The sequence below is a fragment of the Cryptomeria japonica genome, chromosome 11, assembly GCF_030272615.1.
Source record: "Cryptomeria japonica chromosome 11, Sugi_1.0, whole genome shotgun sequence".
Taxonomy (NCBI): domain Eukaryota; kingdom Viridiplantae; phylum Streptophyta; class Pinopsida; order Cupressales; family Cupressaceae; genus Cryptomeria; species Cryptomeria japonica.
The window spans coordinates 419,882,719-419,902,028 of NC_081415.1; the positions used below are offsets into that span (position 1 = coordinate 419,882,719).

Genomic DNA, 19,310 nt, shown 5'->3' on the forward strand with positions numbered 1-19,310 from the left:
GTGGACTTTGCCAACCTTGTGCCATCTCTTACCTTGGCAGACTTCACCCGCCTTATGCCATTTCAACCTTTTGCTAGGGTGGACTTCATGATCAACATGCCAAAGGGCAAGGCGGACTTGGAGAATGTCTTGCCATGTGCAAGGCGAACTTTGAGGTTGTCTTGCCACTCCATGGCAGACTTTACCTTAGTCTAGCCATTTCCTCCTTCATTGCATAACCTTCATTCGAACTTGTCTTTGGCATAGACACTTAGTAGATTTTCTTGCCCAACCATTCATTTTTATCTAGAACATCTGGAACAAAACACCTCCTAGAGATTTCACCCTGCTTTTTACACCTGGAGAGACATATTTTTAATTCTGAAGATAAGAACGTTGTTGCCATGACCTGAGGGACCCAAGCCTAGGTCAACTTTCAAAAAAAACTGAAAAAAGCAAAAAAGGCTGCTTCCCGAATTGGTACAAAAGTGCCAAAAAGCAAAAAAGCAGAATCCCTAAAAAATAGGAAGGTGTTATAATTGACCCTAAGCAATTGCGATCTTTGTCCTTCGGGCCTTTCGAGTGCTTTGATGGTGTCCAGACACTAATCAAAGCATGATTTCTCTATTTGGCTTGAATGCTTCTAACTCAAACTCTTGAAAAAGACTAATGAAATTGCAACCCTAAAAAGCAAACAACTGGGGGTCCCCATTTGCAATGGGGGGATGTGTGAAATAGGTCACAACACCATGCACATAATGCCTAACTCACTAAAAAGAGTTAAAATATTATGATTACGCATTTTATAATAATGAATGGGAATATGCCAATTCAATAAGTATATTGCCTATTAAGTCCCCCTAATGGACACTCGGAATCCTAAGTAGAGTACCCTGCCTATTCACAAGTACATGTAAGCTTCTTCTTGTTGGTTTTGGGAGAGTCTTCGATCTTATAATTGCTTCTTGCATCTTCTATTTTACATAATCTAAACAAATGTTTGTATTTTGTCTTTCATGTCCTATAGTATAAACTCCTAATGTCATTCTCTCTTGATCAATCTTTGAGGGAAGAATGTGTTTCTTTTGTAGCTGAGAGTCGAGACTGTACTAGGTAAGAGAGAGAACTCCAATTTGGATCTTTTGTAATAAACCATATAGGAGAACATACAAAAGAGATGCAGCCACATCACCTCATTTGTTCAACCATTTTTAAAGCCATCTTCATATCTTCAAATTTTGCATACCCATAAATTATGGTGGTAAATGTTTGAGCCGATGGCTTTTGCCTTTCCTTACCATTTGTTGAAGAGTTCTAACAGCTCGATCAAGATTACCAAGCTTGCAAAATGCATTGATAATGATACTATAAGTCACAACATCAAGCTGAAAATCTGCTCTCAACATGTCCTCAAAGATAGCAAATGCATTAGCACAATCATCTAATTGTACATAACCATTAATCAGCATTGAAAATATTTTCTTGTTAGTCTTATACCATGGTCTTCCATCTCCTTTCTCACTTTGAATGCTTTAGAAACCCTACCAACCTTAGACACCTAAAACTTTTGACTAAAGGCTCCATCCCTAATTGCTTTAGTCTTTGAAATACAATGAGATGCTTTGATTCATCTCCTACAGTTGTATATCCATTCATCATTGTATGACATAAATCCAATGGAGCCTCAGTCCCATTTTCTTCCATTTCCCTAACCAGTGCCTCAGCTCTCTCCATATTACCAACTTTGCAATGTGCATTCACTATGTTGTTGTAGATTATTGAATTAAGTGAAACATCTCTCCTCTTTGCCTTCTAAAACGGAGGCTCTGCAACTTCAGCATTTCCAATTTTCGCATAGCCTACGATAAGAAAGCTAAAGATAGTCAAGTTGAGTTGAACACCCTTTGCCTCCATTTCTTCCACACAAGAAATTGCTCCATACATATCTCTGGCAACTACATAAGCACGAACTAGGTTTGTGCATATGTATGAATTTGGTTCTATTCCTTTTGCCCGCATACTTTCAAAAGTACATCTTGCATGATGCTTGTCACCTCGGCTTGCAATAATAAATCGTCATTAATCCATAATCTCGTCTTGTTGGCTAGAAAACACTGCAGTTTGCTTGGATTGACCATGTCTCCATTTGCCACAGCAATAATTTAATTGTCCCTATTCCAGTCCCATGAAAAGCCGCTTTATGCATTTTTTGCAATAATGGCATAGGTTTTGCGCCTGCTAAATGTATTTGCTTGATAGTTTAAAAAGCCAATGCAACCATGATGTATGCATTGGCTTTTTAGTGGTTTTATGCCCACAATACCTTTCCAAGCAAACTTGTCAGTTATAATGAAATCCTCATTGCAGCCAATATCTAGGCCATCCTTGTCTTTGAAACATTCAGCTAAGCCAAGTTTCCTTGCCAATGCCATAATAGGTTGGATCTGATGAAGTTAAAGTTTGTGGCAACTTGATTAGACGAAGACATGTCCCAATAGTTGAAGGAGGTGAGTTATTTTGTCAAACAGTTCACAAGTATCCTCTATCCGAACACATTTTGCATTTAAGCAAGAACTATGAATACTTTTGTGCCTTCTCCACAAGGCTTAGTCTTAATTATTTTTACCCTCTTCTCTTTATGAAAAGGCTTTGTTTGCACATAGTTCTATTTTCAAGCATCGACATGTGTTACAAAGAACCCATGACTGTAATCCGCATTCGCAACTCTTACCACATACAATGAACAATTAACATCATAAAGAATGCTTCAACACCTCAACCACTTGCAAAGATTCCCACAGCAAATCAGACTGAATATTAAAAACTCCAGTGGCTTTCCAATTTATTGGCCCCCGCTTAGAAAATTACTTGCAAAGTAGAACTTTCTAGGCTTTCCTTCTTCCATTCTCAACACTCTCTGCTTCTACATGCGCTGCATTTATAGCACGTTGGGCTTCTTCTACAACCGTGTCAAAACCAAAGGATCTGTCAATGACTGCAACTTCCAAGCCACACTTCTGAATTTCCAGTTGCTCCACCCTATAAACATTGAAATAGGCTCCTGTCAATCAAAGGATTTTGTTGGTTGTTGTTGTTGATGCTTCTCTTCCATACTGACTTCACCTTCATTTACATATTTGGATCCAACTTTGCAACCAAAGCCCATCTTCGCACAAGCATGGAAGATGCTAATTGTCAATGATATATCAAAATTTATTATCAAAAACATTTGGTTGCGATTATGAGTAGTATGCCAGGCTCTGACAATGGTTGCATAACCCATGCAATCTCCAATAGACTTCAGACATATAATTTGCAATGTATAATTCTGCTCCTACTTCATCAATTCTTTCCTCACTCATTTTATCTAGCCTCAGAAATCTATAAATGGCATCCACAAATTTCAAAGTGTGAGCATCAATTAGTACTGGAAACTCCAGAATTTCAACTTTCCTTTCCAAGTAAAAACTAAGAAATAATCAAATTGTTGGGGTTGCAGATTCTTTAATTTATCAATTTATACTTGAAGGCGGGAGGAATAACAATGGCTGAATTTCTCTAAATGTTGAGGATCATCCATCTTTCAAGACACTAGAACCAATATCCACTAGTTCATTTGAATCTTTTTTGAAATGCCATGAATTCTATGCATTCTTCGCAATACTCTGTTTCCAATATCAATTTGTACCATTTCTTCCAATCTGTTTCGAGGTTAAGAGGTGCTCCATTGTGAAGAACAGGATGCTCTCTTAACATTAGTCTAAGTGATGAAACAAACTCAAGATTGTATCTCACTATCAATTAGCTCTCATAAAACCAGTAACTCCTTCCTACCCTAATTTCATTGCCTACTCTCACACTAATGCCCGCATTGAATCCCATTGGCAACAAAAATGGATTTCCAGCAAGAGTAGAGATTCTAGTGAAGAACTCATAACCATTTGGATACTCTCCTCTTCCAATACCTTTGTCAATAGCAAGGACCAAGAAGATATCGTTTTATCCTCTATTTATTCCAAAGGAGGAACTTTCCATGCATCACAAATAAGACATTTCCCAATAGGGGAAAAATATTTAAAATTTGGGGTGCCAGATTGCAAACAACATGGTCCAACCTCCTCAATAGCATCTCACGGATTAGGATCTGAAAATCAACATCCTTGCAGTGCCCTAAACAATCAATAGTCCTAAGGAAGTAGAGGCCCTCTGTACGTGCGACCATAATGTTAATGAGTGGACAATTGTTGATGTTCATCAACCCATCCATAAATATGTTACATCCACTAGTGACTCAAGTAGCGTTCATTTTCTCAATTAGAATATTAATCTTGGAATAGTTCTTATTTGTCCTCGATTTTGCCTCCCCTGGTAGCACATATGATGGTCATGCTCTTATTATTTTTCCACAACTCCTTATATCAAGAAGCGCAAGCCACATGGAATGGAATGCCATTGGCAAAGAAGACTTTGTCAATGGCATCATCTGTCTTATCCCTATTTTGCATGTCAACTACTTGCATCACTTGCAGTCATTCTAATTTCTACATTTCCCTTAGTCTTTGTTGCCCTTGAAATAGATGAAAACATTGTAAAATGAACTGAAACTCATGGATCTTGGGCAATCCCAGTACTAGTAGAAGGACCCCCCTCTATGGCAAAGTAGTAGGTACAAATGTTTGATCATCACCACAATCTATTTATTTCAACTCTTTTTCAAGTGACAATGCATACATACTCCTACACCTTTACCAAGGACATGAAGGAGGTTTGCATTAACTCTGTACTACTGCCTCGAAATTCAAGTAGACAGAAATGACATTTCCATGTCTAGTGCCCCCTGCTGACCCAAGTTTTGCTTGTACTTTGGCTGCAAATTGCCTTGAAGGGGACTTCTTATCGAAGGTACCCTTGGCTAAAGACTTTTAATAACTTGGAAAGGCAACTATAAGCAGCAGTGCCAATAGAGCTAGTTGACTCACCCACCACCCTACTTTTGTATTCAAAGTCTCAAATTCAACCCCCATTAGCTCTTGCTTGCCCTCTTCCTCACTCATGCTATAAGAAGTAGAGCTCGTGATGACACCACAAGAAATGAAATTTATGGTTACTATACATATGTCATAATGTCATTAAATTATGCATGGGCTCAAGACACAAGGATTTTCTTTTTGTTTTTTCTTATTTTAGATTGCATGTAGCACAAAAGCAAAGGATACACAAATATGAATCATTGTTTTTCAAACTTCACAAAACAAGGATTTCACTTTTGTTTTTCCTACTTCAAATCACACAAAGCACAAAAGCAAAGGATACAAAAAAGACAAATTCCTAACTTGAATTTTAAATTTTGAATTTTAATCAAAATTTATTATATTTCTGCAACTTTGCCCACAAAAAACATTTAAAAATAATTTAATAAATAAATTTAAATACCTAAATACTGCTGCTGTAAAATTATAAATTGACAAAATTGTAAATTTAAAACTAAAAGTTCAAAAACCAAAACATAATTACTAATTAGTATTACTAATAATTATTAAATTGAAAACAAAGCAAAAAACAAAAAAACTGTTATATGATTATTAATTTGATATTTCAGATTTAGGAATGAAGTTTGAAGGGCCAAAGCTTACTTTGAGGCTTGAAGAATGCATTGAATCAACAGTCAATTGATGAAGACTTCACACTTGCTCTTCCTCTTTATATTACTCTCAATCTTCTTACTACTCTCACTCAACCAATGAAGATTTGGCAAATGCTCTCAATCTTCTTATTGGACTCACTTTTCCTATCCCAAAGTTCTCACTCTTGCAGCTTGCTATTGCTACTACCAACCTTAGTGTTGAAAGTTGTGAGTGATTTGGAGTGAGGCTTAAATGTTTATTTATAGTTTTTTTGTGACTACTTAGGGTGTGGAAGTGGCCCATTGACCATCAGGGTAAGGTTTACTAGCATTAAGATCCAAAAAAAAATTGGTTTTTTATAAAATGAATTTTTTCCTTAAATCGGTGCATGAGATGCCTAGGCATCTCCAATACACTTGGGAGATGAAACTGAGTTCTTTGGAAGTGTCAAGGGCATCCTGACTTCTCTATGGAGTTCCCAAATCAAGAGGACATCTCAGAAAACCTTCTATGAGGGAAACATCCCAAAAATATCCCCTAAGTGGTGGTAAGTGGTGGTCGTGGAATGGTGGGGGGGACGTTTCCCTAGAGCCCCCACATCTATGTCTCCATCCTGAAAGCATTTGGTTTTTCAGGGGGCCACATCACTGAGGAAAACTAATATTTATAGATTTTTTCTACAATGATCTATCATTGCTTTGTTCTTGAACTGGCTGATTGAAACCAATACCCAAGTTCTTCAATCGCATCTTTTGCTTCAGTTGAACTTCTATATATTGGGTCTTATTCTCAGTCCTGCTGCTTTGCAACTAATTTAATGTAATAGTTTATATTTTTCTTCAACTGATTGCTTCTTTCTTTCATTTTCTCTTTTTGCCTTGCATTGTAGCCCTTCATGCCTCAAGTAGCTGCTCCAGGGTAGGGTTGTGACATAGTGTCCACTTGGCATTGACAAGTAACCTCCCTCGAGGTGTGAGAAAAAGTATTGTCACCCAGGTTTTCTTGCTAAATATACAACAAAAATTTCAGCATCCCCATCAGAGTGTTAGTTGACATTAGCAATTCCACACCTATATGGCTTCATCACTGAATGCACTCAGTGACTCATCAACTTCCCATCTCAGCTTGTTCTGGTAATTGCAATACAGCTATCAAACACAATAAAAACCACTCTGGACCATATAACAATTCATATTCTTTGTGTTATCTGTATGTTTGCCACAAAATTCCACTGGAATGAAGAGCAGCTTCTAATGCTACACAGCTCAGCCTTTGCACCTACATGTGAAGTTATACATCCTTCCACGGTGTACATACAGGGATTTCATTACATCCTCGAAGAACACATCTGCCCTCGCAAACCCCACCTAAGCATTGGAATACATAGACTCTACCACCTCCATCAGCACTTGCAAACTTTTCTGCTTCTGAGCACAATTGGTCTTTATCAATAAACGTCTAAGATAGTGCCCAAATTTTAATACCGATGTAATTAATAAATGTCTAAGATAGTGTGAGCAAGCAATTCAAAAAACATATACAAATTTAGACTTCAATGAGCAGGACGGTTGAAATATATGAATGAATAGACAATCAGAATACCGCAGTCCTTATGCTCACAACATAAGCAATAAGATTGATATTTCCAGGTATAATGATGAAGACCCTTCTAAAGCTATTGATTGCTCTAACAAGATGAAGTATCATTTCTAACTTAACCCCTCCCAGATCAGATGAGGAATCAATCACTATTGCTGGACTAGACCTTAAAAGAACCACATGCAAATGGTATAATTGGTGGCACCAAGAAATTGACAGATCCACAAGCACCTGGAAGGGGTATGGTAGTTTTATGGTATGGTCTAAACCCTTTGATACTGACTATTTTAATCAATCCATGCAACTGCATCTAATCAAATCAATCAATGACTAATCTCCAGATTGAGAGTAACAACATTTGTTAAGTATGTTCCAAAACAAATTTTTTTAATCCTATATTCACATTGGACTTCTTCAATTTCAAATTAAGGACAAATCATGTGTGCATGAAATACAAGCAACCCAAAATGAAATATGGGAGGCATATCTTGTTGTACAAAGAATGTCATGTCAAGGCGAAAACTATTATTAATCCATCCCAGTTGAGAACAAGTATACAGTTGTCGTTCAAATTTTAGAGTGCATACCCTCATCAAACCAACTTTGGCAGAAAAATAATGACAGACAAGGATTTTTAAACAGCCAAAAACTGTGATTCTATGATGCAAATAGTGAGGATACTATGAGTTCAAAAAATTGTGACACCAGTAGCAAACAATCAATCCAGGGAAGTTTGACAATAGGTATCACTAGCAGCTCACTGTGAATAGAATCATCCATCCCCAAACCCTGAAAATTCAAGGGTATATCAAGAAGAAAATTAGGGTTATTACTGACCCTGGCAACAATAATAGTTTACTTTAACACTGCCAACAAGAACACTTGTTTCATTTGCCTATCCAACAAAAGATTTTGATGTCATGAAAGTTCTGGTACTAAAAGATTTGTCAGAGGTATGTTGTAATGCCAAATTGAGTAGGAAGGAAAATATACTTTAGAAAGAAATTAGACCTTCTGATGGGGTTTCATATTGTTTAAGGTGTTGATTGGTTGCAAAAACTTTACAAACATTTTTAATGGATCTTACAAACCATATCACTTTTTAAATATGTCGGATTTTACCAAACACCCAAGAGATTTAGACCTCCACCAACCAAATTGATAACTTGGTATAATCTCACAGAATAGAGGGAACGATTTGAAAAGGGATAGGAAGAATCTACCAAATGTCTTGGTAAAATCTATCTTCAATGGAATTGTATCTCTCTTCCTAAAATTTGAGGCTGTGCACCTCAGGCAGAAGGCACTTGTTACAAGATTAGTTAAATCATTAGTTACACATTATATGGATGCGTTCATTAGCACAAAGCCTTGATGCCCTCCTTAAGTTGCAATCATCATTTCTACATTTAGTCATTAACATTGCATAAATTAAATATCAATCCTAAGTTCTTTATACCAGCACTGTATTTCTAGTTAAAATTCACTTCCCATATAACAGACCAAATTCTTCCATTTTAATATGTTAAGAGGCCAGAATGCTTCTAGATAGTGGATCATAAGCCCCTTCTTCCTTTAATTATCTCTTCTGATAACACATGGCCACCCATAACCACACTCAAGCAGCTTTTCTTGCCGAATGAATTTTAACAGTTTTCAAACTTGCCACTTGTGACATGTTGCTTTATTACAAAATGGCCTGACGCTTTGTTAATAGAACACAATACAAGGAATCAAACTTGACATCTTGCTTTCCCATAGCAATACCTTATCCAACTTCACTATCTGCGATTTAAATATTTACTACTAGTCAATGGGTTGTATTTGACCATTGAATGGTATGGAGCCAAGAAGTACAAGTTGGTATAAAATCACAAACCAGAAGCAAAGGAAACCCAATCTAGATCGGACCACCAGTCTTTCATAATAGGACACAGTTTTTGAGATGAAATTTGATCCCAATTGAATCCCAATCAAATTGCAATTTTTCTAATAAACAGAGATTAGATAGCAATTTTTTAATAAAGTGAGATTAAATCACATTTTTTTGAATATATCTGTAGCGTCCTAAAATTGCGACACTTGCAATTTCGACTGCATTTGGGTCTTCACGATGGCGGCGCAACGTTGAACCTGAATGGAGACCCCAGAACTTGCTTATAACACCAAAAACTGCATTTTTCAGCACCCTGGCCTGATCCTCCTTGCACCCTGCTGTCCCGGGAGGTGGGACCATGGCGCCCAGCGCCCTGGTCCTTCAGGACTAGGGTGCCCAGCGCCCTGGTCCCCCAGGACCATGGCGCCCAGCACCCTGGTCCCTAGCCCTATTTTGGGCCCGGTCTCTTTTGGGCATCGGGTCTTTAAGTTTGCAATTCGGGAAATAATGTTTCCTAGTCGGCCTAAGGTCGGGAAAATCAGTCTATCAGCCCTAATTGACAAGTATATAAACTACATTTCCCCTCCCATTTGAGGAGGTAAGAAAGAGGAAGACATATGTAGGAAAAAGGCGGAAGCGATATTCAAACATTCAAACATTCAAGCATTCAAGCATTCCTTCAAGCAATTGAGCATTCTAAGTCTCCATTCAAGGCTAAGTGTTGCATTCAAGACAAGGATTCAACCATTGAAGAGGAGATCACATACAACATACAACATACTACATACATTACACCTTCGCATGTTGCAGGTACGCGGCTGTAATTGAAGATCTGGAATCCTTGTGCAGAGACGAACAGATCCCCCTTCGTTTCGCGGATTTTTCGGAGGACCGTGTGCACGTCGGGCGCCATCGTCCCGTCAACTTTCGCTCAAATTTGCAGAACAGCACCGTCTCGACATTTTACTGCTAATTCCAGGTCCGCAGCTTCATCCCATATCCCTATCTCTGTTTATAAGTGAATCTTTCTTGCTTTACATGCATTCCTAGTTCAATCTTTCTATCTACATTCTTTACAAAAGAGGGTATCCTTGATGTCTTAACCCTTGAAACTCATATAGAATCCAATCTTGCATTGCGTGGGATTGGATCTTGTGGGTTTCAACCCCTCTTTTGAATGTAAAGTCTCTCCTAAGTGAAAACCATCAACCCTAGTGACTCTCCCTTCTCTCTCCTTGGAGTTGGGGAGGGGAGAACAACTAGGGTTCGATTTTTCCGCTTTACAATATCAAGATTTTATCAGGAATTAAACTGGTTTTTTTCATTTTCATTTGTAAATACTTGTTTTTTTCCCTCATTTTTACTCAACAAACTTGCATTTTTTTCAAGCACAGATGCACTCCAAGATTTGAACTTGTAATTGAAATTTTGCGCACAATTTTTGACAAGCCATTAATCACAATTATTAATTTCTAATTTTTGCTACTATAGCCTAGACACTCACACTATTTTAAGGATTTGGAGCTTGGTTAAAAGCGGTCAAAATATAATAAAAAATAAAGTGCCATGAATGTCATTGTGGCTCTGGAAGGCATTAATATGAGCTTGGTAGTGAGGGCTGCACCCCTCTACCCACCTTGTATTACAAAAAGAAATGCCTACGAGATGCTGTCCCAGGACCCCACCAGGGGCACTGCCACTCAACTCCACTAGGGACTGCACCCACAAAAACTCTTTCTGCTTTTAAAAAGCAAAAGTTCAAATTATTTTGGGCTGTGCCAGATGGAAAAGCACTATTTTTTTCCCTTCATTTGGCTAGAAATCAAAGGGAACAGCAATTTTCCCTGTTTTATGGATATATCAGAGACACCCATGGATGATGGCCAACAGAACCACCCACAACGTTAAACTCTCCCACAAGAGCACGTTTCAATTTTCAAAATGTTGTCGTCTGGTGCAAATCCATTGTAAATATGCATGTGCTGCATAAGAATACAAGGTGCTCCTCTTGCAAGCCAATTGGGATGTATAATCTCAGATCTCCAGTTCAAGAGCTAGCATGCTTGCAGAATCAAGGAGGTGCAAGAAAGCTAAACTCATTTGCTGTCTGTTAAGTGGCCAAAAAAATAATGGACCTTCTTTGCATATTTTCCTGGACAAATCTCAGATTTGCAGTTGAAGGGCTAGCGTGATTGCAAATGGAAGCAGATGAAAGAAAGCTACTTTTATATGCTGACAATTGAGGGGCCAACAAAATGGACTTTCTTTGCAAAATTCCAGATCCCTGTTTTTCTTAATCTTTGTGCATATCTTTTGACATGCATTAGACTGCTTATCGGTGACTTGTGCAGTGAAAAACTTTTGTGGCCTTTTGACCGCTGTGCATCATCACTTTTATTAATTGCCAAATTTCCTTTTATTTCAATGGTGCTAGATTGTCTAACCTATTTGAATTGTTAGACCGCTGCATATCTCCAATGTTCTAAAACCCGAATTTTCTTTTATTCCAATGGTGCTAGACTGTCTAGTGTACTTGATTTGTGAATAGATTTGCTTAATTGATATATATACCAATCGTCAAGGATTGTCTAGGAAATAAAGCCAAGTAATCGTTAACTGCCACAATTTCCCTGGCACGATCTCAATAGACAAGAATCAGTAAAATATCACGATGTCTCTATTTTGATCTCTGTTCCTTGCCACTTTTGAAATTAAAATCTTCCAATCAATATATCCTTAAATTAATCAAAAATAGGAGTATAAACAGATATATACCTCAATGACACAACCTTCGATACAAGACGATAAGCCACAATGGCTGTAAGGGAAACAGATCCACGGGACCAATGTCAACAATAATACACAAGTGTTGACTATGAACCACTCTGAATGCACAGTCTGAAGCAGTGCATGTTCAGTCCAGCTACAGTGGCATACACCTGGGTTGTTCGTTTAATACCGGAATGTGCATCAGTATCCTCGATACACTGTGATATAATAAATTAGATAAAATGAAACCACTGGCACGACCATTGTTGCAGATAAAAACACTCATAACACCGGTGTGTATTACATAAAGTAATAACATACCACAGAAGTGAAACGTAAGCTCAAATGGACCCAATCGCAATCAAAAAATGCCACTAACGATTATTAGAGATTTCAAGCTTCTCCAGTCGATCAAATTGCAAGCAAGTACTTGTGGAATGTAACGGCGTCAACAAGTGAAGGATGTCCGCATTTTAGATCAAACTTATTGACCCATCATAACGGTGAATAAATCTCATCAGACAAAATACACTGAATGAATCCTGCTTGAAAATTAGAGCACCTTTAAATTCAACTGCAAATTTAGCGCTGATTTTGTCAAACGCGGGTCTTGATGGGAAATTCTCATCTTTGAATTTAATTCAAGCCAAATGATGGATAGAAGAAGAAATGAGCTCAGAAGGGTCAAGAAATTCATCCAAGGTGTTTAGGACTGACCATAACAATAATAAATCAGATAAACAAAATCAAATAACAGACGATAGAAAACTCGCAGATACTGAATTGAAATTAAATAGGACAGAGGACGAAAATGTAGGACAAAAATGTGGGTCGAACTAGATCCTAAGGCTAAAAGGAAAGAAAGTTGTAATGAACGCAGTACAAATTAGAATACCTGTCAAGTCAACTGCAGCAACATAGACAGGACGGGCCAGGCTTTCTCCATCTGTGGATCCATCCTCTGATAACACAGGAAGAATGAATTATAAGTAATCCAGACAAATTACGAAAGTGTTAATGATGTGGGCGGGGATTCCGAGGAAACCTTGGAGCTCGAAATCGACGAAAGAAGAGGAAAGTTCGGGGCAGGACTGAGGATTGGAATAGCGGGCTGCTAAGGGAGCAGAAAGGGCGTTAAGGGAGGCACAGAGGGAGCATGTCCAGGCCCACTGCTCCATCTCACAGAGGGTATTCAAGTATGCCCAGCAATTCTCGCAGCGCGGAATGTGGTGCCCATCGGAGCAGAGCACAGGCTGGTTGCCACGCTCATCCACCGCTGCGAATGGCGTCACAGAAATCCCCCAGGCCACCCCCGCCCTTTCCTGCGCCTCTAAGTTCCCCGGGAACCTCGTCACGCTCGCTCTCACCGCCATCCTCCTCGATCAACTAACTACGTTTGCCTTGTTTTTTCTCCTTTATACATCCCTGCTTGTTTTTTCTACTTATATTCTAACAAAAACCAGTTTTGCAGTACTTGAATATGTCAATTTTGTAGATCCTTAGGGTTCTAAATCATTGGTGAAAGTTCGCATCAAAATTTAAGAGGCAAATGCGATAGTCCATCATAACATAATATATTTTCAATTGTTGTTTTTCTTTTATTGATTTGATGATGAATTCTATCGTGATGATGGATCATGAAGGTTGATATGAAATGTTGATGATGAAAAAGATTACACACAATTGAATCCAAAAGTGTATCAACAAACATTATGGACTATCGAAACTACTTGACATTGGATGAAATTTTATTTATTTTTCTACTCTCGTCTTTTTGTGTTGCTACTAAAATGCAAGTTTAATTTGTTTAAATGTCATTATAAGTTTTGTTTTCTAAAATAAAAGTGTTTTTCTCCTTCACTATCCTATATGGGTGAAAGACACAAATTCTTTCCTTCCATTTCTCTTTTGGTTTCTTTCATATGTGCCCAATTCGCACCACACATGATGTGAGATAGCTCTTAGTTGAACTATGAGAATTCTTTTCTCTCTAAGGGATATTACATGATTATGATAAGTGGGAGATAATTCATCAAAGTAATAGATCATTTTTCTCTTTAACATATTTTCCCAGATAAACTTGCAATTACTTTAGGAAATGGATTTTTATAGATTAAAGTTGAGGGACATTGCATCTAAAGAGATTATGGGGGAATTTTATTCTCATCTCTAAAAAATATTGAATTAAAAAATTAGGTGTCTAAATTACAATAACCTATCATTGAATCTTTTAGTGTTAGGATATTTTGTTGTGGTGAAAATAAGGGCTTTCACTACAATATACCTAGGACAAATAATTAGACAATAATAAAAGCTTGAGATTTAAGTGTTTTGACTAGAATGATAAATACTAAATTATTTTGGTAAAAATTAAATTTGATACTAAACATGAAATTTGATGATGGAAATATATTGTGGAAGACACTCTAAATTGATACACCAAGGTGTTCGTATTTTATGGCTTGATCTGACAACTATCTCTAAATCTACATACTCAATGTTCTCTAATTTGTTTAGATGTGTGCCTACAAAAATGAACTAGTGTGTGAACCTAAACCTATACATATATACATACAAATTTGGCACACATGGTTTCACTTGTATGGATGGGTGATTAATATATATCGTTGTGTTCATGGAAAAAGAAGATGAAATAGATTTCCTTGCAAATAGATAAAAGTATGGTCAAATTGATCTTACAAAACTTGAGGATGAAGTAGTAAGAATGGACAAGAGGTGTTGATTACCTAGGCTGAGGTGAAGTTCATAAAAGAGAGGGGATTATGATATTTGTCGATAAGGATGGTGATAAGAATATCATCCTATAATTCCTACATGAATCCTAAATGAATTTTCAAGCACATCAAGTCATAAGTTTTACCCTTAAGGTTGTTTAGTGTATTGTTACTTTTTTTTTAATATTTTAAAGAAATTTTGGATTTTTTTTGTGTCATAACCTCATTTTTCAATAATGTAATTATTTTTAGTTATTGTATCAATTCTAATGTGCTATCAAATTTTTGGGCATGCTTGTTTTACAATTAACCTAGTAAGTGCTTGAAATAACTATATTAGTCTCAAAATAACTAAAATATATAATATAATTATTATGTTTATCCTTTCCTTTTTTACATTGGTAAAGTTCATTGATTTTTTATCCATGGGTTGGACTAAGTTTGAAGTCGTTGTACAAATTAAATTTGTTTTTGATCATATTGGCACAAGGATCACTCTACACTCAATTAGAGTGTAGTGGTAGATTTAAAATGGAGTACGAACTATCCATCAAAGTGTAAAATAGTGTGGGACACAATCACAAAAGTTCTTTAATCTCTTGTTTTAAATGTTGTTGATTGTAATGTGTTTTGTTATGATTGGTGTATGTGTGGTCTTGTTGTCTTTGGAAGATTGTACTTTAGTGTGAAATATATCATTGTTGTCAATCTTTTTGTATTATCCTTGAATTTTAACTTTGGTATGCATCATTATTTTATCCTGGGAATATTTTTGCATGCTCTTTAAGATTTGGGGACTGGGTTGAGGTCCAAGGTAGAGTAAATAACTATACTATTGTACATTTAATTAATGTTCTCGTGGTTCAAGAGGATTATTATGGAAATCCCATATTTGATTGTTATAAAGTACTAAAAAAAATTTGCTTTTCTTAGCATGGTTAAATAGGATTGAAGTTCTAAGACACTTGCAAGGTTTGTAAGGATTCCAGTGTTTTGTTTGTTATTACGAATAAAACAGGTTTTGAAGGGACCTAAAACCCTTTACAAATAGATTTTTGTAGGGATATAAAACTCCCTTACAAATCAGTGCTAACAGATAAACAGAGTCAAACAATAGCCTAACAATAGTAGACTAGAAGGCTTGTACCATCATAAAACCATCTGAAAGAGAACAAGGTTGAAGCCACCTTACAACTTAACTCCTATAAACTATAACATCGAGTTTTGAAAAGGCTCCACAACCTTGAAAAATGTTGCAAAAGATACAAACTAATTGCAGCCAACACACAACAAGATAACTACATTGGGTTTTGAAAAGGCCCTTGTAACCTTTACATCAGCCTCAAAATCCACCTTAATAAAAGTTGCAAGATCAAAATTGAGAACTACCTTTAATATCCACCTCAAAAGGATAAAAAGGGTGTAGCTAAAATAAAGGGCATTCATGACCCCCTTACAACACCTCCCAACATCTTTTGCAAAACCAATCCCCACCTCAATAGTAGAAGTAGAAGAAAATTGGAAAGGTAGCTACTAACGAACAGTGTAGCCCACCCACACACTCTTCATTTCAATGGGAGAAACAAGGGCAGACTTGAAGGAAAGGTCAATATATCCCCCCTTGTAGCGGATCTAAATCCTCAAAGCAAGTGTCCATTATAACATCCACCCTAAAAACAAGGGCCACTCCCAAGAATGGCACATATACGAAAACTTGGACAATCCTGTCACTTAGCTTTCTCACTATAGGAGCCCAAAAAGCAAGTTCCATAATATCAAAGACTTCTTCTAGCAATATCTTCAAGGATAGAACCATACAAGGAAGAAGAATATCAAAAAAGAAAGCAGAAACAACCCCTAAAGAAGAACACCATAAACCAACAAAAAAATCCCCAAAAACCACAAGGGCCACAAGTTTGGACATGGAGAGGCCTAAACAAAACTGCCCCACAACACAATGAAAACATAAGAGACCAAGCAAAGGGTCACAAACCTCCACCAAAAACCCTCGAAAAAGAAGAAGGGTATCAAAATATAAAGGGGGGAGAATTTAATACCTAGTAGAACAACACACAAATCAGGCCAAAAAGAAACAATTCCATGAAAATGACATTAATAGCAACCTCCTCAACAAAACACCCAACCTCCTCTTCAAAGTAGTCGAGAAAGAGGAAACCATGACCAAAAATATGAACATAAAAGAACTCCTCACTGACAGCCAAAAGGGTCACCGTGGGTAGCAAAGGAAAGCAAGAAGAAATTCACTCAATCAAATAAAAGGACCCACCACAAACTAACCAAGAGGTAGCAAAAGGAAGGACCACCGAAACAAGCTCCAAGGAGGTAGCGGATGCTTCACACCAAACCAAAGAGAGAAACCAAAGGCAGGAAAAATCAACCTCCACCCAAAGAAAAGCAAACAAACCAACAAAAACCATTGAGTGCCTTGCCACACAAAGAAATAAGGGAAAACTACACTCAGATTAAAGGGCAAGAGCTCCCACAGACGCAACTACAAAATCAAATCCCTCAATTTTCCAAAGAAAAAAACATCAAGGCAAAGAAGCAAATGCCACTGTCAATCTCTCCTCATCTATCTATGTATTGTCCTCCCCTTCATCTATAGCAAGATAATCTCCCCCACTTGAAACCATAGCCCCTCTCAAATAGCCACCCAAGCTCTCCATTCCCTAAAAATAATATAATAATAAAAATAGTTAGATTCAAGTGTTTAGTTAATGAATAAATCTAAAGGAAATATATTTATAATTTGGTTTTTTAGGATTTAAGGGATAGAATAGTACTCGTGCATGTCAAAAGGGTTGAAACTTTGTTAATGGTCCTAAACTATGCATAGAGCAATTAATGGTTCTAGACTATGACATAAGTGCTTGTCTTTTCTACTTTGACTTTCTAAGAAAAATAATCTTGCACTTATTATTGCCCTCACTTAAGTCAATTTTGTAGATCCTTGGGGTTATAAATCATTGGTGTATGTTTTTATCAATAACAAATATGGTATTTCAACATATAAGAGGTCAAAGATAGTTTATGGGATAATAGATCATAATAAAATATATTTTTAATTATTATTTTTTCCTATACAATTTAATAATGATTTTTTGTATTTTTCCTACTTATCTTTCTCATAACATTCTAAGAAAAAAAAATTATAGTTATTATTTCCCTTGTAATGGGTGGAAATAGGATTCACAAGTTTATGCATGCAAACTGGAAATTAAACTTATTTCCAATAATTGCATTAGAAGGAGAATGGATTAAATTGGCTCAGCCTTTGATTGGATGGAAAGAAGTTGAGCACAAGGTGAATTCAAAACTCCTTAGGTTGAGTTGAAAATGAGCTATGGAAATGATGTGAATTGAATGCAAGAACTAGGGTTGATGATGCAAAATTGACAATGTTCAACATATACATATAGTTTTAGAATATATATGCAAACATGAAGCATAGATTTGGAAATGGAAAGTTGAGAAGAACCAGTGACTAAAATCTAGACTCAAAAATCAAGGGCAATGTGTTGAATACACCACAGGATTAAGAGGGGGGGTGAATCGGTCTAAACCTTAACACACTTTTCTTCTAATAAATTAAACTTCTAACCACAATTAACTTATTATTGAATTATGAAACATGAAAGAACAAAGCACAACATACACATGAACACCAGATTTGCATAGAAAACCCTAAACAAAGAAAAACCATAGTGAGAAATTTACACTTGCAATATGAATAATTGATTACAATGTTTAGGCTCAAGGCCAAGAAGCTCACTACCCCTTAAAGAACTTGAAAGACTAATATGCACAACCTTAGGAAAAGATATAAATGGGCATAGACTGCCAAAAGGAACACACCTTCTTTCAGTAGGTATAAAGGATCAAATGAATTTAACCGAACAAGATATCCTAATCATGAAATTGTCCTTGAACCATTGTGTCAAGAAATCAATGTCATGGGAAACACGTTTGACTTCAAACTCTATCTCAATGCTCTTCACAACTGTCTTTCACACTTTTTCTATAGCAAATATGCTTGTGCATCATTCAAATCTACTTCACATCAATTCACATGCATCCCATACTCAACTCATACATCCACACACTTATATATACAAGATAATTCATTGAAACCCTAAACTAGGTCAGCCACAAACAAAATATACAAGGTTACATAAATTCAACCACTCAAACCTATAAACATCCATTTTGGTCCACTCTAGGAGATAGAGGGGACCCAAACACATTAAAACACATCCTTCCCAAATAATTCCAACAAACCACACATGCTAGCACATCCTCTAAGGTCGGAACCAAATGAACCACGTAGATAAACAATGTAGCATGCCAACTAGTCGACCCAAAACAATCTTCCCATGCACAATACTCAATCTGAATCTACACATGCCATGGTGATGTCCATATCAATATCCACACACAACCACCAAAGCATATTGGTACCGAAAAGGATACACCACCTCTATCAACCAGAAACCAACCCAGCTCACTACACAAAACTTTGAACACCATAACTTCACTTGCTAGTCAAACCATCACTAGAAAAATGAACTAGAACATTATACAAATCAAATAAACATGTCTTCCAACTTGTAGCACTTGAAATCTCAAATCGAAGAATCGACAAGCATTCTTCAAACCAGTTTTGACATATCACCACTATCAAAAACAATAAAAACTAACTCCATCATC

General features: G+C 36.8%; 1 protein-coding gene across 2 annotated transcripts in view; it reads right to left on the bottom strand.

The window, feature by feature from the left end:
* Positions 1-13,374, bottom strand: part of LOC131073621 (protein transport protein SEC23 D) — a 95,517-nt gene extending 82,143 nt beyond the window's left edge. Inside the window, exons 1-2 of one of the 2 annotated variants that reach the window (XM_058010099.2) lie at positions 12,893-13,372; positions 12,743-12,808 (exon numbers count right to left, since the gene is read on the bottom strand). In XM_058010099.2, the coding sequence (XP_057866082.1) occupies positions 12,743-12,808; positions 12,893-13,220 (394 nt within the window). In that variant the 5' untranslated portion in view covers positions 13,221-13,372. Of the gene's footprint in view, positions 1-12,742; positions 12,809-12,892 lie in introns of both variants that reach the window. The other variant, XM_058010100.2, reaches the window with a different exon arrangement.
* Between the last annotated feature and the right edge of the window lie 5,936 nt (positions 13,375-19,310).